At 38.3% G+C, this 22,235-nt stretch overlaps 1 protein-coding gene across 1 annotated transcript in view; it reads right to left on the reverse strand.

Annotated features, from left to right (window-relative positions):
- The window catches only part of ell (elongation factor RNA polymerase II), a 38,999-nt gene that overhangs the window by 7,410 nt on the left and 9,354 nt on the right, over window positions 1–22,235 (reverse strand). The window contains exons 2-7 of the mRNA XM_008407112.2: window positions 18,359–18,403; window positions 7,326–7,447; window positions 6,346–6,509; window positions 5,624–5,874; window positions 5,370–5,494; window positions 2,554–2,629 (exon numbers count right to left, since the gene is read on the reverse strand). Of these exons, the coding sequence (XP_008405334.1) occupies window positions 2,554–2,629; window positions 5,370–5,494; window positions 5,624–5,874; window positions 6,346–6,509; window positions 7,326–7,447; window positions 18,359–18,403 (783 nt within the window). The remainder of the gene's footprint in view (window positions 1–2,553; window positions 2,630–5,369; window positions 5,495–5,623; window positions 5,875–6,345; window positions 6,510–7,325; window positions 7,448–18,358; window positions 18,404–22,235) is intronic.

Consider the following 22,235-nt stretch of genomic DNA (forward strand, 5'->3'; position numbering starts at 1 on the left):
AGGGCATTTCTGTGCAGTAGTAAAGCGGTACAGCTTAAATAGGGAAGTGGAGAAAAAGAACAAGTGGAACATATATGTATTCATCTAATATATGATGTGGGAATTAGGGAAAGCATTCTCAAATGCTTTCCCTAATCTTTATCTGTGCATGTATAAAGTAGGAGGACTTATTTTTTTTAATCAATGATACTAATGAGGCCGTTGTCGTCACTAATGAAGGATGTTTTCCAAACACAATTTTCTGGTACGTTTTAAATCTAGCAAAGCTCTCAGACAAAGGACAAAACACCCAAACACAAGCTCAGTGGTTTGGTAAATGCAGTCCAGCGCAGTGAAGAATGTTCAGACATTTACACTGGAGAAGCAAAACAGCAGCTGCACAGATGAGCTAACTTAGGTCAAGACTCAGGTTTATCTACATCTCAAGGACGAAGAACAATCCTTCAAAGATAACAATGTACACATTTTGGACAGGGAAGACCGACGGTTTGAGAGGCGTGAAAGAAGCCATCTTTGTGAAACATGAAAAACCAACCTGGAACCGAGGAAGCCGTCTAAAATTCAAACCTCCTTAACATCTACAGCGTAGCCTTGACTTGTTTCTCCCTGCGGTTTCACAGAAACTCGTACCTTGAGACATTTGACCAAAACTGTAGACACTGTTGACATTGTTGGGGATTTGATAGGATCATCAGTTTCAATGAGACTTAAAAAGGGAATATAATAGAGGGTAGGGCCAGGATTTCACATGACCTCATTAGTGACATCAATAAGGGTGATATCGCCCTTTCCGTGTGATTGTTACTGATTACACATTGTGAACCTGATGCTTTCTAAGTTTCAGAACGGAAGAAGCCTTTTGAATGTCTTCAAGAAAATGAGAGAAGTCCAGTTACCGGTACCTTCATTTTTAACTTTCACGATTACCATGTCCAGGTGGCTGAGAATCTAAACTAACGTCCTTAAAATGGGTTATCTTAGCATAATGCTGGAAAGACAGATCAAGAACCAATTAATGACTCGTGCTGCATCTGAAAGACTCATTTACCCTTCAAAAAAATATTTATTTTACACAACTCGTCCAACTCCTTAATATGATATCAAAACCATCCATGAATGGAGCCTCTATGTACAAACATCTCTAAAAATGTCACATTTTTGTGGTAATTAAAAAAATGTTTCACCTCTAAAATCAAATATGTTCTGCATAATTCAACTGAAAATGAAGCTATTTGATGGGAAAAAAAAAAAATGAACATGACAGAATAACCTGGACTGGACCGACTGACGAATCACAGTTTGAGTCGCAGTTTCCAAAGAGCCCACTAAGAATCAAAGGGAGCACACTGTAAAAATGTATCAATCAGGAGAAGGCTGACATTTTCACATTCACAAGGCTGACATTTTCCCAAAACCTTGAGGCAAATTGAGATATGAATTCACGAACCCAAACTTTACATTTTCAAAAGGCACTTTCAGGGAAAACAAAAACAGACATTATAACATCAGTGAAAGATGGTGGTGGAAGAATTGTGATCTAGGGTTACTATTCTTTGTATGCAACAAGGTAAATCTGACAGAAAACCTGTTGGGTCACTTGAAAATGGCCGTGGACATCCTCACAATGACGAGGAAGAAAACCAAATAAAAAAAAATCAACACAGTAGTTTACATGAGTGAGCATTTGCAACCAGTTTTTCTTTTCTTAGTGTAATGCAATTTTATTTATACAACACATTTTCAGCAGCAAGGCAATATACAGTGCTTTCACTTTGTATTAACAGATGCTAAGCGGAAACAGATGCTTTAACAGTAACATATGCTTTTGTTTTTCTGTTGACTTGTTCAGGATGTTTGGCACTTAAAGGGTGGAAATATGAGGCCGACGGGAAGTAACACTTTTGAAATCTACTGTATTTGTCCAGCGAGTATGAAAAACTGCATTGTGGAACTTCCTGATTTAACCCACATCAACCTGAACATTACACTAAGCTCTCTGTGGCTACTTGTAAGACATAACCTTCAAACTAATCCTTCAGTACTGCTGCCTTTTACACATGTATGTGTGTGTGTGTGTACACGTGTCTGTGTTGTGTTTGCAAAAGGAGGGACAGGAAAGAATGGGGCATACAGTAAGTGTCTGGGGTGAAAACAACCTGGAGGGAAGGAGCTATTAATAAAACATAGCAGGTTCTCGTTTGTCTGCCTAATGGAAACGTAAATAATCCTGTTGGCCGTGTGTTTGTAAGCAACGCAAGTCAAATGGAAGCAGTTAGACATGCATTACAAATTAAGCTGTAAAACAAAAATACACTCAAGAGAAAAAAAAAAAAAGTTAACGCAAAAATTCAAACCAGAATAAATTCATAAAAAGGGGAAATAAATTTTGTCCTATGTCTTAAAAGTGATGAAAAGCTGAACTGCCATATACTTAACCATCACTGTGGACATGCAGTTGCATAAAGTGTCTCAGCTGCAGTAAAAGTGTCTCAGTCAACATGCTTGGAAGGTGTGAAGGTGACCACCAGGTGAATGAGAGAAGGTGGGACTCACCTGAGACGGAGAACTGGATCCCAGCTCTTTGGGAGGACTCTCTGGTATGGGTGCAGAGCTGGTTTGGGCTTGTTTTCTGCATGAATTCAAGCAAAAACAGGTGGAGATCCAATTAAGCAGCTTGAAAAAATATAACAGTCAAAGCTAAACTCAGTACAACAGCATTAACCAATAAAACATCAGCAGCTGTCTGTTTAGAAGACAGCTTTTAGAACACTGTCTTCTAAAAGCTCTTCCTTTAGAGCCACCACCCGAATCTGTCCTCTAAAACATTCCTCGCAACAGAATGTGAGAAGTGCTTAAGGCACGGAAAATTTGTTATTTTTTACTGTCGCCAACATTTGGACATTCAAAGTTTTCTCCTAAAACTGGTAAGTGCCATCATGTCCTAAATTCAACACATTTAAATCCTTTAAATTTGAAAATGCATCACTCAAAACGACACAAACTATTGAGCTTTCATCTCAGTGATGACAAGTAAATTACATGGAAGCGGACTTCGGAGACAAGTTACAGTTGCCGTGTGAAGCTGAGTGGGTAGCTATGACAACTGTGAAGGAGGAGGTACTTGACAGGACAGCGTTTTTATCACAAACAGATTATGCTAATTTTCAGTAATTAAACCCACACATTTCCGTTAGTTTAACCCCATTTAGTGTGTTTTTTAAAAAGTATTTAATGGATAATTCTCTCTCTTTTTTTTTAAATCTCGGACACAGTTAGTCGAGTGTTTATTTTATAGCTTAACAACTACAGCAGATTGATGTAAGATAGTGAGACAGCGAGCCGACACTCTGCAGTGACGGAAAGAAAGTGAGAGCTGGAGAATATGGTGGTGCAGCTCACTTTGAGAAAGGAAGCCATTTGGCCAGTGGGATTATGAAAACAATCGCTACGTAGTTGTTTGGAGGAGTCAAGGCACCGGTTGTGTTTGCTTCTGAACTGCTTTTATTCCTGGCCACCCCCACACAGAGCTTGCACGGCTGCGACGTTCACACCTGCTTTGGAGGACATGCACTTTTGGCTTCATTTATCCAAGCAGAAAACATTACGGCTCCAGGTACGAAGCGAGCCTAGTGTTGTAGTAGAGCAAGCTGTTAGGCAGTAGCAGCCAAACTAGGAGCCGTGTTGATATAAACCTATCCAAGATAAACTGATCATCTCCACAGAGATTAAATGAAGTCTCAGGAAAAAAAACAAAAAAAAAACACAGATTTTTATGCATGTATAGCATGCACAATATTGGCAAGAAGTAAAACATTAAAGCTTGCTCTGGATTAAGAGTGCACAAATAGAGATGACATTGCGGTTGCAAAATTAAAAGGTGATTAGAGCTGCACAATGTTGCCACAACTGATGACAAACTCAGTTGTTGGGCACGGTTTGGCACGAGGACAGTCCTGCAGGCAGGGACTGCAAGTGAGACGAGAGGCAGACCAATTCGGCTGGACCTTGGACGGACGCCACCTCACACACAGATCAGCATGTGCTGGAACACTGTTGCATCATGCGCGTTCCAGTCATGTTGCTCTGCTGTTGCTCCTGCGTGACTTGCTGCATGAGCTCCAAACTCTAGAGGAACTAAGGTGGGGGAGGCAGAATTAGGTGGGAGGCTCTGGTTGTTTAGTCAGCTGATGAACTCCCAAACTGAGCTCAAAGTGCAAAGAAAAAAGAAAAAAAGAAGACAGACACAAACAGAAAGAGAAGGTGCACATTTGCACCGTCTTACAAAACAAAATGTGTCTGTGAACTCATTGGATGCACTGGGAATTAAAGAAACAGAAATCCATTTAGAGTGGGATAGTTCAGGGGCAGCTGCTACCTTTGTAAAAGTTTCAATTGCTGACTGCTTCAAAGTACATCTGTGTTATTATTTTACTACATTTCAGCAAGTTTTATGAACTTAAAACAAACCAAAGAAAAATATTCAATTCTTTCACAGAATACCTGTCTTATGTTAGTAGTAATAATAATAATAAGAAGAAGAAAAATTTGAACAAATATGTAAAATAACTATTTAAAAAAAATAAAAGTTACTTATGTAGGATTTTTTAATGACCTTATTTTGTGCAAAACCCAATAGGCAGTAGGAAAATCTGCAGAAATTTACATAAAATTAACTTTAGAGTGTTATTTTCCAACAGGCAACTGGAAAGTTTTTTTTTTTTTTTTTTACACGGTCTAAACAAGCATCTGTTTTAAACAAGCATGAGTTCCCCACCTGCAGCCTTGCCCCGTTTCTATGTTTCTGGTAATGTTGTATCAGATATTCTTTGGTCAGTCAACCGGGTCATGTGACACGGCCTTTAAAATGTTACTCAACTTTGTATCCATCCCTCCTCAGCAAAGCTTGCATTATCCCTTATCGATATCCTTTGGCCTTTTCCTGTTTCTCTTCCTCATAGGCAAAACATGTCAAAAACAACTTTTCTGCTTTTGTCTTTTTGACTAAACGGGGTCAAAAAGGCCCTTATCCAGATGTACTTGCAGGATTTTTTTTTAAAACTTCCAGTAGGTCACAGTTTTGATTGTCAGGTGTCATTGTTTAGAAAAGGACAAGCATAACATATTGTATAAACATAACAGGATTATTCTTTCAATATTCTTTACACAAAGCTCAAGCTCAGTATGCAGGCAATTGCTTGCACTGAATTTTGAAGGCATCAGAGTAAAAAACAAGTGCAGAACACAGTCTTCTGATTTTTAGCTGCAGGAAGTATTGAAAACTGTACAACCTTTTCATTGTACTTCATAATTGTGTGCTGATTGTGTTGGTCTACCACATCTAATCCTGAAAAAAATACAAGGTGACATACCTGAACAAAATTCTCTTGAGAAGCTGCTGGTCTCCCTCTGTGTATCCTGGCCAGTCCTTCTGGACTTCCTTATACATACAATCCTTCAATGTGAAGGTATTTTCTTTCCCATTCAGATTGGCAACCTAAGAACAGAAACATAGCACTACGTTAATACACTAATCTTCACCAACTAATCTGGGGGAATGACACTGAAGATGAAAGTGAGTGGAGAAAATGAAAACCCCAATGTTGTAGATGTTTCCATGACTCGCCTGTTGCAGGTGGCTGTCCAGGGATTCTTTGTCGAGCTGTGACAGGCCGTCCTTCTGCAACCTCAAAATCAGTTCGGGCTTTTTGTAAGGTTTCAGGGCCAGCAGGTGTACGAGGCGCTCACGGAGAGGCCGGTGCTGAGTCGTGGCTTTCTTCTGCGTGCTGCTGGAGATGAGGACGGGCCGAGACGTCCTCCGTGACGGGGCTACGTCTGAAAGCGCAGGGGCCGGTTTCCGGATCTGGACTTTCTTACCTTTGAAAGTCAGCCACACATGAAAAGAATGTTTCTATTTACAAACACAAAAAAAATAAAGTTTTTTAATTATGTACAGAGACATTTATGGTTTTCCCTTTTGGGTCGCTGAACTCGCCGAATGTTTTATTAAAAAGTACCGCGCAGCAGAAATGCACTGATAAAGTAGCCAGTGAATGGAACAACATCAAAAATCATTTGCTATTTGACCCAAACAGCCTGTCAAATCCAGGGTGAACCAGTTCACAAGAAGAGCATAACTACATCATCACTTGGATGTTTGCAGATTCTTCCAGTCTGACTCTGTAATTTAACTCCTGACATGTTTACAATGTCTAAGTGGAGGGTCTGATTGCTCTCCTCAGAAACTAAAGACAAACTTATAAGCTAGCAGTCTTGGGAAGCACAAGGCTAAAAGCACATTATGCACTGAGCAACAGTATGTTCGAGTCAATATCCAGCTTTCCTCACCTACGTATCTCCCCCCTGGCTTGATGACGATGGCGCTCCTGCTGCGAGTCGTCTCCTCAGCCTGGGCCATGCTCTCTCTGGCCTTCTGGTAGGAGTCGTCGGTGGCTCGCACTGTGATCTTGTCCTGGATGCTGCCCAGACAATCCAGCTGAATGCCCCCTTCACTACCAAAACAAAGAGCAGATGCTAAGAAAAACATAGGCAGAAAGAGAAGTTGAAACACAACAAGTATGAAAGAAAAAAAAAACATATTGATTTGATAGCCAACTGAAAGAAAGCCAAGCCATTCTCACATATGCTTTTGCATTACATGCACAAGCCATTTTTTTATTTTTCAACTTTTCATTCCTACCCAGAGATTGAATAAATCTTCTGTGGGAACAACGATTATTTTTCCAATTTCCTCCAACCAGCCATGGTTTCCCACTGTGCAGCTCATTGCCACATAAAATCTGATTCTTTCCCGACTTTCCGACCGTTTTTTTTTTATTCTCCTCCACTTTGGCGGAAAATGAGACGGTGCTGGCACGATCTGCAAAAGCTGAGCTCGGTCATTTGGGTTTCAGGCTGCAATTCAATCCTGAGTAGGATCTAGGGAGAGACTTAAATGAACTCCGCCTGACCCACATGTTAAAAATACTTTCAGAATAATTGGGGTCAGAAATCTGAAAATGACAAGATTCTCATTGTTCCCCTTTCTGTTTCTGTGCCCGTCTTTTTAGGCACTAAAATCCACGTGCGTTTATTCGATTAATCACATGTTCCTTTTTTGGACTCATTAGTTCTTGAGTAGCTTTTCTGTTATAAAAAGAAAGTGTGCAAGTGGGTACACATTTAACCCCTGGATGTATAAATTAATTTCTTACTGTAGTTCACAAGTGCATCTAACAGAGGCTTGTTCATTCAGCTCAAAACTTGTGTGAAGTCAGTTCTCACTGAAAGAGGGGAAAAAAGGGATGTGATTCTGCTTTAGATTTCACCTGGTGATGTACTGCTGGATGCAGTCGAAGCTGCCCTGGGGGTTATCTCTGCCCACATTCGACAGGTCGAAAGTAAACGCTTGCAGCTCGCTGGAAGTTTCTGACCGTGGAATTGAAATCTTCTGTGAAAGACAGAACAGGAAAAAAAAAAAAAAAACATGGACGCGTTAAAAAAACCAAACAAAACATGTTTCTTGATTTAGAATCTAATTATCATAGAAATATATAAAATTTTTTAATTGAGTAAAGAAGTTATGCAAGATGTACTTATGACTTTATAATCTTGTAAAAAAAAAAAATAATAATGTTTTGTAATAGCAGGAAAAAAAAAATCCATCTAATGCCACATTATATACAGCCAGAGCCGGATCAGTGGTATTAAGTTTTAGGTACTCTTTTGCAGCAGGCACCCGGACCCCTCCCCTACCTATTGCTGCACACTGGCATTAAGCCTGACAGAAGAATCACACTTTTCACTTGATCAGAAGATAAATTTGACCATATGGAAATATTTCCATTCACCCCCCCCCCCAAAAAAAGCATAGATTGCCGAAACCAATGTGTATCACTCAATACTTTTTTTTTTTTTTTTTTAAACGTATCATTTTAAAACTACCATGTACAAGCTACCTATGGTAAGTCTGTCTCCTCACAGCCAGTATTGAACATTTTTATGGAGAAACCTTAGATACACAAGTTGTCTCACCCCCCTCCCCAAAGGTCTTTGAAGGCGTTTAGAGATACACACTATATTGGGCTGCAGTTGTGCAGATGCCACTAAAAGCAGCTTGTAATAATTAGTACTGTGTGCGTTTCAGTGATTGTTGTTGCTACGTTTATTGCTGTGTTTTTGTTTTTTTTCCTGTTTCTACAGGTGGAGAAGCAGCCTTCTAGGGTGTTATCTTGCAATCTCTATTCTGCTCACCTCTATTCTTATCTTTTCGCTTTCAGCCCCACCCGTCTCTTTTTTTTTGTCATTTTCCCCCTTTTGTATCAGTCTCCATGTAAAATGCATTTGAATATATACATTTCTGCTGCACTGTCAAATGCTGTATATAAAATATTTATTCAATATGCACTGCAGCAGCGAGAATAACTTGTTTTTCTGCTTAATAAAAGTATTTAGATCATATTGCATGACTCCGTTTACTCAAGGTTATGACACGATCACATTCTTGCATGAGTCTGTTGCTATAAATTTAACAAGCAGTCATGCAATAGACAAAACTCCAGTAATTTATGTATACTTTGGGCTCAAATCTCGCAATTACAATTCTCCAGCATTGATCTTTTTACATTTGGGAAAAAAAATTCTATAACCATTTCCAACTCCCTCTTAAAAAAAAAAAAAAAGCTGATTGGTAGTTTCTAAGTGGAAGAAATAGTTTGAAATGCAGCAGCAGAAATTTGGACGCTGCATGCTGGTAAGCCTTTTCAAAGCCATGGAGAAGAGGAAGCAGAGGAAGAAAGGGTGACCTTAAAACCTCCCATTTTACCTTCCATTCAGGGCTTGGTTTGTGTGCGAGATTGGCTGGCCAGCTGAATTCGTGGGCTGTCACTGCATCACACTGATCCAGTTCAACAGCACACAGAAGCAGCAGCCAATTAAGATACTTTCGGACTCCTAACACGGGTCCGCATGACCAGTCAGCAGTTCACTGGTAATAGCCTAACCTGTATAAGAAGCTCAGGATGTGACTCAGTGGATTTTATCTGCGCTAGAAGTGACATGTGGTCAAGATGCGGGCCGCTCTGCTCTGTTCAAAGAAGATCTCAGAGATGTGAGAGCAGAGGATGAGTTACAAAGAGCTCTGCGTATATTGCAGCTCACCTAGACAGAGCTTGGTAGCTTCACAGAAGGTTTTATGGTCTGCAGTATCACATTTAAAAGCAGAGGGGGATTGAGAGAAAAAGTTTTGGAAAGGAGATGATAGTTTACTCCAAACGTGACAGATACCTCTAGGGAAAAAGAGTAAAGCGTAAAACCAATAGAAGAAAAGCTGATTAATCATAGTACCTTAAGCGACAACACTTTTCAGATTGGATGCTGTTACTAAGGAGACTTTTGGAATCGAATTGTAAAATGATGTTAGAACATAGTTGACTTGTCTGCAGTTCACTCAGGCTATGAGAGAGTGAGATCTCCAGTAGATAACAGGAAGGCTGAATGAAATACACCAAAGCTGCTGCTTTATCCTGTTGTGCTTCTGGCTCTCCGTTATGGGAAATCATCCATGTAGAAAAAAAAAATGACAATGTCCTGTAGGTGGTAAAACTATTTTTAAAAAGTGCAGTAAATGTGTGAATCTACTATCTAAAGGTATAGGTGCAACATGGCATTACTACGCCTAATACCATTAGGTAAAATCAATTTTAAAATAGCCACTTAAAACAGCCAGAAAATCAAAATACAAACAATTATTTTTCAGTTCTCTTATCCATTTGATCTACTTATTTAAAAGGGCAAACAAAATCATATTCTCAAGCTATCTGAGCTGTTCTCTGAAAACCTTTAATCTGTGCTTATTTAGTGGAACCATCTTCTAAAATTAAGTAATCTTTTGCTTTCAATCTCAATGAAGGTATTACGCCAATGCATGCAAGTAAGAAGGGGAGACAATGACATGTAACTCATTACACTAATGCCCTCTTTTAAAGTTATTGGTTTTAGTCATGTTGACACAAGAGAGACCAATGTTTGGCCTTGCACACACACACAAAAACCCCCCCAGCTCTCATAGCGGTGGTTGATCTCCTGATTGCTCCCGTATTTGTTTCTTATTGCCTGAAGAACATACCCCGTCGATTTTTGGGAAAGGATGTAGCTGGCACACGCAGCGCATGCTTGGCCTCAATTTGGAGATTCTTATTGTTTATCAATGCGGATGCTATTGTTATGAATGTAATTACACTTCTTGTTGTGAGGAACACTATCCAGATGCATGGAATGCATAATAAAAAGGAGAATAGTGCTGGGGGGCAATGTTCTGCTGAGAGAGTTCTGGCCCCGACAAACACGTACCACCCACCTAAACACTGCTGCAGCCACACACACACACACGCACACACACCTTTCATGAACATTTTTACAGTGGCAGGATAATGCACTCCTGTGAAATTTGAGCTCCAGCTGGAAGAGTGGTGGTGATACTATGTCTTGGAACCTGCTAAGGTTTGAGACTTGACAGCTACTGTGCTGTGAAAGATTATTTTCTCTCTCTCATGCAGATTTCATCGGTTAGTGCTTTTTGTCATAATTAAATTATTTGGAGCGTTGATATCATCGGTTTTGGAGCAAGGAAAGGAGAGAAATTTCAAAGAGTAAATATTAATTGGTGATGTAATTTATTCAGGTAAAAAGTGATCAAAAACCTGCCTCTCCCTATGTGGAAAATTATTTCATTCAAACAATAAAACTAACCTGCCACAAATGAAATCAAGTTTTTGTAAGTAGAAGCAATGAGTGGAGGGATTTTATTCCACTCTTTATGGGATTGTTTTAATTCAGCAACACTGGGGGATTTTAATATGGTCCGTTTAAGGTAATTATGCAGCATAAAGATTGAAGCCGAAACTTTAACAGGGCCAATCAAAGACAGGTGGGTCTTACAGGTGGGCTCTGGATTACTGACCATATAAAAGTTTACAAGCAGATTGCTGGTCATTCTCTCTGAGAATCTTCCTGATAAGAGACAACTCAACTTTCTATTGATTATATCACACCAACACTCTACCACTGCTGGTTTTGATCATCGGTATGACACTCTGTGCAAGTTTCTATTGTTGAATCATGGCCACAAACTTTAAATTTGACAAATGACACCTGCAGTGCTTTGAAGCATTTATTTGTCCTTTAGTTATCCTAATCTCCATTTGCAGATAAAGACCATCGCTCTTGGAAAGTGAGTCCAAATATGTGAAGAATTGCTTTTTAAACCAGTCAATAACTGATTCTTATTTGTTCTTGCATTTCTTTAGCTTAGGACATGATGTGTTGCTTTTTGAGGTCTGTTTAGTCTATTTTGGGTTGCAAGACTGGTTCTATTTAGGAGAAATCTTGATTCAGGTCAGTCAGTCATCAGGCTGGAAAACTTGGAAAGTGAACACAGCTTTCCAAAAATTAGGTGAATGTGACTTAATAAAGCCTGATGGGTTATTAATTTTTTTTATATAGACCTAGGTGTTTAGGTCTATATAACATATGTCCAATCTTTGGACATACGTTTTTTTTAATGATTATTATTTATTGACCTGATTTTAATTACGGTAGAAAAAAAAAGGGCCTGGAAAAATCAAACATTTGCAAGCAAAAATAACATCGACATTGCGAGAGAGAGGATAAAGAAGGTAAAAGTACAATCTGCTTCATGCAGATTGCACTCTTCATCTGTCTTTTCAAATACGTGTAATATTTGAAAAGACAGATGAAGAGTGAGGCTGAGCTGACCGTGTTAGTCCAGATACAATTAGGAGGCAGAGGAACTGACTGAAAACCAGGGCACAGGGGTGTGACTAAGCTGGCTCACTGACTCACTGTAGAGGATGACACCGCGAGAAGAGGCTCCTCCGCACCAAATGGCTCAGGTTTCACTTGAACAAACATTACAGCTGAACCCACTCTGAGTACGCATACAAAATAAGAGTGAAGTGTCTGGAAAAGAGATGGATTCTTACTGAAAACCCCAGCTGAAGAGCCCCTTGTAACGGTCAGCCCAGCCTCACCCAAAAGCAAGACAGCGTTCCTCTCATGTAGGTGAGCTGTGTAACTGGGCCACCAAAGTCTGTTTGTATATGCGTGTGGGTACCGATGAAATAAGATTCAACTGCATAGTGATGTTTGTGCAAACTGACACTGACTGTGGCTAAAGAGGTTGCAAAAACAAGGTTTAGCAGTTTGATAATAATCATAATATCTATTACGGCAATACTTTGACGTAAATTAGATTTCTGATATATACTGGCAAAAAAAAAAAAGTCAGAATATAACGATGACTTTCACAGCAGCCTGCCAAGATATAATCTAGCTGGAGATAACGCCAACGACTCATTAAGGTCTTTCTGAAAAAATAACTTAAAAAAAAAGTATCATTTACACATCAGTTTTACGTAAAAAAAAATTGCCAGCTTTTCAGTGTGACCTTTAAAAGCATTCGGACCTGTCAACTGGTTTTGGTACCGACAAACCGGACTCAAGAGTGTGGAAATGGTAAAAACAAAGCAAAGAAGAAAACATGTCTAAGAGGAGCCACTGAAGTGGAGTTTAAAAAGGTCATCTCATGCTTGATAGGACTGGGGAGGAGAAATAAATAAATAAATAAAAAACACGTACAGGCAGAGATTAAGCTGTAACAATCATGTTTTTGGACTTAGGAATCTGATCTAGTAACTTATTATGAAAGCACTGCACAATCCGGTACAAATTATCAGATGCATGTATTATCAGATATCACATGTATGACTCTAAAAAGAGTGAACAACAGGAAGACAACATGTCTAACATAACTAAGAATCAGTGAGTAAAAGTCTAAGACACAATCTGGCCTTTCACCTCATTTAACCGCTTTCCTCTAGGGCGATTCAAAATATCTTTGCTGGACAAGCTTTTAAGTCTTGCAAAGGGAGTCAGGGAATCGGAAAATATTCATGTTTTCAACGACTTTGAAGGATTGTACTAAAAAGAATCTATCTGGATGTCTCTCAGCATCTAAACGATCTTATTTTACCAATTCAGAAAAGTTTTTAATAGATAGATTAATGAATAAAGTTAACCAAACAGAATCTGAAAGCATACTCCCATTTTTTTTTTTATTTAACAAAATGGTACACTTCGGAAATCTTGAAAATAAAGCTTCAACCAGCAGATGGTAACTGACATTTTTGATCTCGCTCTAGTCCGGGGTATCAAAACTAGGGTCCACCAGGGCTGGTGTCTAACAGCTTTCAATGTGGCTATGCTTAAACACACACACAAGTCAAATAATTAAATTATTAGCAAGACTCTTTATTTCCAGCTGATGGGGTCATTCAACACATCTAAAAGTTGTGGTACACAAGCCCCTAAGAATTGAAGTCTGAGACTCCTGCACTAGTTAGAAGATATAAAGAAAATTAAACCATTTACGCCAAGCAGTGATTTGCACAATATTTGAAGCTTGCTTCTAATTGGCTTATTAGCACCCTGGGATGACTCTTTTCCTCCAAAACCCCAGCTAAAGGTGAGACTTGAAAGCGGACAAACGCAACCAACGAAAGGTTTGCCCGACAATCTGCAAGAAAAAATAAATAAAAATCTACTCAACACGGTGAGATGTGGATGCAAAAAAATGTTTTCACCATTTTTATGTTAATGTAATTATTAATCCCAACAAAGCCGTTGCTGGAATCCGTTTTGCCTCTACACCTCCAATAGAGTTAGGATTCTTCAGTGACTTTCTTCAACAGTTTCAAATCTGAAGTAGAGAAACAACCCAAGCATCCAACGAACTGAGCCAGAACCAAGAGCTTTCCAGTTCCTGACTAACAGAGCTGAACCCAATAGCCAAAACACAAGTTCTTAGAAATTAAAACAGCTGTGTCTGACTCAGAGAAGGCATCCTCTATTCCCATTCCCTCCTGCCAGTTCTGGCTTGGGCAGCCAACTGATCAAAGACGGTTCAAAAACATTGAATTTTCCCTCATTTGCCTTAGCCTTTAAAAGACTGCAAGCCCCTTTCTTAAAACTGTTGAGATATCAGTGAGCATCTGATAAGACAGATTTTTATTCAGCTTTGATATTTCAAATGTTATTTACTCTTCTACTCTATAGTAAGTAGTGTACAGAAGGTTTAGGTACAATACGTTTTATTTCTCTTATATTCACCTTCTGTGCTTACTTACTAAAATCATAAGTAGGCTCATCGAAAAAAAATACTTCTTGACTTTTTTGAATAAATTGTTGTTTTTCTAATTGTTAAAGTGTTATCGATGCTAAGACATTAACATATGCTTTTTGCAAAACAATCTTAATTATACAAACAGCCTTCACTGCATAGCCATTATTTTTATAAAAGATTTATACGGATTCCATCCTTAAATCTTTGCTTTCTTTTCACTCTAAAAGAAATTTGTGAAAGCTTTACCAGAGCTCAGAGAGAGAGAAAAAAAGAGAATTGTACCAGATGAATGAATCTGACTGAATGAAAAGTGGGATCTTGTGACAGCCAGACCATCTGTTGTATAATTTAGACACTTTCTCACTTCTTACTGGCATTCTGAACTAGTAGCAACAAATATTTTCCTGGGCAAGCCTGCGGCATCAATAAAATCTTCTGCCTGCATGAATGATCAGATGATAAATAAGCTCTGCAACACCGTATCAGCATGTGAAAGGCAGCACTATATGTGCCAAATATGTCACTAGAGGAGGACGCTAAAAGCCAAATAACAGAAGGACTTCCTGCGACACGGCTTTAACAAAACAGGTAAAGTGAGGATGAGTTTTCTGTTCACATTTTCTGAACAGACAGGCTGATTAAAAGAAGAATTAAAAAATAGATGAGGTACAAGAAAATGTTAGCACTTTTTTTTTTGAAGTAGAGGAATCAGAAGACGAAGGTATAACTAAGGGATAAAATTTACCTTTCCAGACAACTGGCTACACTGTTCAGAACTGCAGTAAATGTATAATGAATCCCACCTATGAAACAGTGTCTGTACCGGTGGAAAAGGGCCAACAGTTAGCAAGGAACAGCTTCCCTCCAACAAACACCCTCTTCAAAACTGAAAGCAGGCTTCCCTCCATTAATCTGAATAGTGAAAGCAAGCTTTTGGTAGGCAGATGGTTCATTCAATGTCCTTCCTAGTAATTTTATCTTTCAAAATTGCTTGCATAGTTTCCCCAAAAAAGGATTCCAAAATTGTGAATGGCCCATTCTGCAGGTCTGGTTAACGGTGACTAGCACAACTGGCATTTCACATTTTTTTCACTTTAGCAGAAATCCGAACCCTTCACTGTAACAGAGCTTCGCAATAAATTAAAGCATCACAGAAAAGTTCATTCATACAAGTAATTCAATTCAAAAAAAGGAAAAGAAATGTATATTACATACTTTTGTTGCACAGAGATTGAGATTTAGAAGTGTTTCATATTTCTGATGATTAAACCTTAGTTTAAAAACTTCAAAGATTTTTAATGCAAGAATGTGGCTCTGCTGAAAGGTTGGTCTGTGTCGTATTCAGTTCATGAAGTTAATAACTGGTCGGGGCTTCTTTGCATGAATTCCTGCATCCATGCAGCACAGCATGGAGACAATGAGGTTGTGGTTCTGCTGGAGAGTTAAAGAAGCCCAGGTTGCTTTAGTAGCAGCCTTCAGTACATCTGATGTCCCTCAGCTTCCTCTTGATAAAACCCCGGGTGAACAATGAGGTTTAGGTCGGATCAGTTTGCTGATGATTCAAGCAGGTATTGGTATTGCCAGCACCAGCTGTAAAATGAAATCAGCATCTTCATAAAGCTACTCTGCAAATGCAAGCATGTGAAACGGCACACTAACAAGTCAGCTCCTTTAGCAAATAAAAATATACCACGCTGTGTGTAATGAAGATATATAAACATTCGGGTTTAACTGAATTACAGAAATACATTTACTTTTGGTTGGCATTCTAATCAAGTGGGATGCACCTAAAAATCAGCAGGCGGTGTGCGATTGCCAAAAGGTTTAGGTTCTTCTTGTCACTGAACGTAAATATTCAACTTGACTCATAGACCCTTTTTTTTCCTCTCCAAAGGCTCTCTTTGCATCTATCCCAAATTTATATTCTAATGTAAAGGAATGAATGTAGAGGTCTAAAAACAACAAATCCTCATGAGAATGGATTTCAAACATGCCAATTATTCTCATACCAAGTTGTTTATGTATGAATCGGAAAATGTTACCTGCGCTTCAAAGATTTCCTATTACCACACTTACTGACATACGTCAAGGTAAAGTCAAATTATGCAGGTAATAGTGCGGGGTGGGCCAATCAGTGCAGGAGGTAAAATGTAGCAGGGTAAATTTATACCTTTCCATATATGCAACATCATCGTGTATGGACATGTTAGAAGTTTCTGCAGTTCTTGGAATGAGAACCACAAGAAGCCTATATTACAATATTCAGGATGCGGCTGCAATGCCAGCAGAGTGTTTGGATACAGGAAATCACAAGCTGTGCCAGTCAAGAGCATGTCAAAGTAACCTGAACATTTGCAAAACAGAAGAGCAAATAAACCCACAACCCATGTCGGACTGAGCACGCCCACACACGTTAACCATTTGTTTTGTCTCTTTGTGAATATCGTTACTAGACAATACAGAAATACTTCCACAACTGCACGGTTAGTTTTCTTGAGACACATTTGCAGCAGCCAGCTGCAGGAATAAAGATGTATTATTACACCAACATAAAACACCCCTGTCTAATACATCCATTACCACTTGTCGGTGAGTCAACTTTATGCTTTCACTGACCTGCTTTGAATGCAGAAGAGGCAAAGCAAGCAGATGTGTGTTGAGTGAACATAATCCTTGCTTCAGGGTTTAATTATATGAATATTATTTCCCCTTTTCAGTCTGCACAATTAGCTTCTTTTTTTTTTTTTTTTGCGCTTCCGTGCCAATAATTTTTCTCACTGTGTGAAAACTCTGCAAAACTACTCAGATTTCTTCCTGGAGAGTTAAAATAGACTGTTTTTCTATAGAAAGTATCACACAGGCAAATAAAACCGCTCCAAAACTAAAAAAAAAAAAAAAAAAAAAAGGACAATCCAGAGAATCCTAGCATTTCTCCAGAGACGGATGCATCATGGTCAAATTTCGCAGAGCCCTACAATGACTCCTATAATGGACAGAAACATGAGTATGCCAAGTATGCTGACCAAAAGGGGAAAAAAAAAACTCAAAGATGACCCGTCCTTCAGCCCTTATATCCACTCACCAAAAACAGAGAAAAGAACATAAGTTGCAAAAATATATGGTCACACAATTAAAAAATATATAGAAAAAAAAGCATTGATTGTTCAAACTTCTAGCCACTTTGATTTGAAACCCCATTAAGGTTTAAAACATCTCTGGAAAACATCTCAAATAATCTCAAACTGAAAAATACAGAAATGACCTATTAATTTTAATATATGGGGGTCGGGTGTTTTTTTTTAAAGATGTGGGGGAACCATACTCATAAGAATGCATTAATATAATGACTAAGTCAAATAGGTTAGGATAAAGATCATCACAGGATAATGATTTAAGTCAAGGCGGAAATGGTTCACCAAATAAAAAGTTAACCTTGATTTCTTAGAAAGCAAAGCAAAAAAAGCTTGCATTATTTTCTTAAATTATTGCTTTTTCTCAGCAACTGCAGCCCCCCTGTTTCTCAGTCCCCAGACCTAAATCCAACAGAAATATGCGAGTTTAGCTGAGGAGAAGAAAGCAAAGGGGAAGACTGGGTCTGTATTACTAGTAAATATATATTAAAAAAAATCATTTCTTATACTGGGATTCTTTTTCACACTGAACAAAAGTATGCAAATTAAAGATAAAATCTCTTTCTGTTTGAGGTTATAGCACTGCAATTATAGATTAGTACATTTTAACGTTGCAGTTTTTAATATTGACCATAAATATGGCTAGGCCTGCAAACCAAAGGAAAAATTACAGCTTTAAAAAAAAAAGAGTAAAATGTAGGCAATAACACAGAACAAATAACAGTAAAGCAATAATTTAAGAAAACAATGTGAGCTTCTGTTGCTTTGCTTTCTAAGAAATGAAACACTGGGGAGTGGGTGGACATGAATTTACAGCACTGTGTGTGTGTCGGCATCAAAATGATGAAATCTTAAACTAAGCTGCATCTCAGAAAGGCTCAAACATGCATTTTGGCACTAAAAAATATATTTTTTAAAAATTCAGCAGGTTAACTGTAATGCCTCCAGAGCAATACTGAATAAAGAAACGATGGTTTTGCAACACGTGCATGAATGGCTGTGCTGAGGTAGTGAAAGATTGTTTGCTTACCCCTTGGTTTCCATTAAATCTGATCAATGGCTGTTGTGACAAGACCTGCAACAAAGAAACAGAAATTAGTTTAGGTTTTATTTTGACTTGTAAAATATGTTCAACTCAGACCACATCTCAAAAATCATATTTTCAATTAAACGATTCAATAAGGGAAATTTATTACACAAATTTACATCAACTTCTTAACAGTCGCCCAATAGTCTTCTGCAGTTACTGCAGCACCTTCCAGTGTAGGGCCAGTTGTGAATGCAGCCAATTAATTTCTGGTCAAAGGTAAGGCCATCTAAAGCTACGCCAGCGCTGGCTCATGCAACAAGTCCAATGTAGCCCATCAGATAAAGAATCAACATTTTCCAGTGGTCTAGTCAAAGTCCAAAATTAAAAAAAACTGAAAACCTGTGAGGGATCTGGAGAAACCTCAATGCAAGTCATACAAAAAAATAGAAGAAAAAAAAAAGAACTGATGTACTAGAAACAAATTTACAAGGAGACAATCTCAAGATAATAGTCAAGTCATACAGAGCAAATATTTTCAGTTTAAGGCTGATAGAGGTGGCCCTTCAGTCCACTGGGTCATAGATTGTACTTTGTTTCTCTAGTCACAAGTTTAGATTTGGGCTTAGCTTGTTAAATAATGAAGTGACGAATTTAAAAGTAAGATTGTATCCGAATTCCAATGTTCCCCATCTCAAAGGCATGGTCGCCTTATTAACTGGTTAAACTTCGCACTAGTTTGATATGCGTTGTTCCAAAGCTTATTGGATGTTCCTTTAGACAGAAGGGAAGACATTTCTAAAGAGTTGGGGACCAGCCATTTTGCAGCATAAACAGATATGCAGTTATTTGTTGCAGATGAGAAAACAATTGACCTCCGACTAAGAGGACAAGGAGGGCGACCCCATTTTGTACATTAGCAGTTTTGGTCGTACAATACCAGACTTTATCAAAGTAATAAATTTAATCATTCTTCGTGAGATGTTTTGCGCTTACAGCATCAATTTGTATCAGTCACAGGAACATTTCATATCTGCTTTGACAAACAGTTTGTCATTTTCTATGATCTGATAGTCTAGATAAATGCCATAATCTAATGCCAATAAACATGTCATTTGGTCTGTATGGGGATAACAACCACAGTAAATAAAAGTCTGATATTCTGCAGGGTTTCCCCCAGAAAACCCGCTAAGCCCAGTGGTACAAGTGATAGAGCAGTTCACTCTGTTTCTGTGTTAAAAATGGAAAACCTGGTGACTAATAATACACTTGGGGAAACCCAGAGTCTGTCTAGAGTTAAGAACATAATTGTTTGAAATGTGACTTTGTTTCTTGCATACAGGCAGTTATTGAATTGTTTATATGAAATGCAGCAAAAATATTTAGCAGGATAAGAAACAATTTATCTGGAGGATAAAATATTTATGTCATGATAATGACATAGCTAAGTGATAAGAGACAGTCTCATAATTATGAGGAATTAATTTTTTTTTCAGAAATGGGCTTCCACAATCTATACCAAATACGGCTTCTAAATTTTTTTTTTTTTTTTTTAGAAACAACTACAAAACTTTTCACCCAACCATAAAGGTCATAAGGTTCCTCTAGACAATGCAATGTCTAGCTCAGTTATTACTTAACTTCACAGTAAAAGCCCAACGTTTTCTGTTGCATCATCCTGACAAAACATACAAATATCTGGACAGTTATCCCACTTGATTTCAACATTAGTAATTCTCTGCTTAAAGCTGTAAGACAAACCAAATTTCACAATACATTTAAGTTACTTATCATTTAAAAAATTATATTTTATAAAACATGTTTGCTTTAATACCTGATATTTTAGAGGTTGAAGCAACCAAAACACACGAATAAGTATATTACTTTAAAGTAGGGCTGTAGTGATGCAATAACCTCACAATACACCATATTCTGCTCACAATACGATATATATTGCGATATTCAGCAAACGATGCAATTCAATATACTTTTGCAATTTTTTGAAAGATTTTAGAGGGACAGAGTGATTTTGGTGACATTTTGTGACTGTTATAGAGTTGGAATGAATTAATTTAACTGAAAACTGATTAAAAGCACCAACTACACAATACCTGGCTCTGGTTGGACATGGACATTTGGACACTGTTTTTTTGTTGTAGGACATTTCTTTTAATTGAAATAGTACAAACTGTAGCTTACATGCATTTGTAAAGTAAATAAAGTGCACCAAGTACCCTGCTCTGAATAGTTTGATACCTTTTTAACCTTGACACTTAACATCATAAGGAATCACTCCAAACCTGATGACCTAATCACTCTCCCGGCGAAGCAAGCAGTGAGTGAGCAAAGTGACAGTTGGATGTTACGATACTTGCGGATGAATATCGATTTTTTTCTAGGAAAGAAAATAGATATATACTGCTCAAAAAAATAAAGGGAACACTTCAGTGTTCACTTAAATGATAAAGTGTTCCCTTTATTTTTTTGAGCAGTGTATATCGCAAAATTGATATTACACAGCCCTACTTTAAAGTAGTAAAACTTAAAAGTAAAATTATTTCATAGGAAATATTTCAATGCTAGAAATAATAAAATTATTTAAGGAGGAAAACATGCACTAAGACACAACAATAAGTGTCTCAAGGAACAGACCCTAAAGCATTGGCTGCATAAAGTCAAACTAGCAACTATGTGTGTACATTTTCAGAAACTCTTAAGATTTAAGTGGAGGTTTAATTGGCAGCTGTGTGGTACATGCTGGACATTATAAAAGACACATAACCACTTTGTCTGGCACCCAGACTAAAAACAACAAAGGGGAAAAAGGAATAAATGCTATAGTTCACAAGCTTTACAGAAAGAGACCGTTTCATTTCCTCATGAAATGTGCTCGCTCAGAGCACCAAAACTGACAAAGCGCCTCACTATTCCTGAAATTTTAAACATTGCAGGTTTTAGCAATCCCCACCCAACAGGCTCCCCACCTCCCCCGCCACTCTGGTAACACTGCTAACATAGTGCTACCCTCAGCCTGTTCATTTCAATGGGCTGCTGACATGTCACTATTCTCTGGGACCTGAGCCCAGAATGTTCCACCCACAGGGCTAACCTTAGGGACAGAGATTGGGTCCTGATCACCGATCAGGGCTGCGGATGCTCCCAGTCAGAGCCAACCAGCAACAGAGTGGGGATCAGCTTGACAAGGCTCCTCTCTGCTGCCAAGCTCACCGGTCTGAAACTAACCCTGTCTAAAATGTGTTGCCCATTTAACCAACACTTGCTCTCTGACTGCATATTCCCGTTATTTTGGAAAAGCAGATAAAAAAAAAAAGACAATCTTGAACCTCAATGTTTTTTCTTTAACGATGGTAGAGAAAAAACAATGACTTCAATCTTAAGACCCCAACAACAAACAAATAAACAAAAACAGCCAAAAATCATTACATTTATGGAAGTCCCTTTTATGTTTTAATTGGAAACAGGCAAAGGAATGGCCAGGTCTAAATAGGTATATGAACTGAAATTATCAGGTATTTGTTTTGCGTCGTTGCCACATTGAGATATTCAACTTGTCTAAGATTAAAGAAGTGGAAGGAGCAGTCTGCACTCTACAAGGATGAAATGACAGCGTCTACATGTTCAGTGTACATTCATCATTGCTGATTATATCTTTCCGCTCTGGTCCTTTAACGTAGCTGAGATTATGAGCCCAAGTAACAGATGTTGGCTTTATTGGACCCAGTTATTGGTGCTTTTACAGGAGCTGGCTCTTCGACACTATGAAGACATCCTTTGAAGCTTTTCATGTCTTTTACCGATGAATGCATCAGTACGTTTGATCTTGTGCTTCAAATGGAAGCATTACTTTAAGATGTATGCA

The sequence above is a fragment of the Poecilia reticulata genome, linkage group LG4, assembly GCF_000633615.1.
Source record: "Poecilia reticulata strain Guanapo linkage group LG4, Guppy_female_1.0+MT, whole genome shotgun sequence".
Lineage (NCBI taxonomy): Eukaryota > Metazoa > Chordata > Actinopteri > Cyprinodontiformes > Poeciliidae > Poecilia > Poecilia reticulata.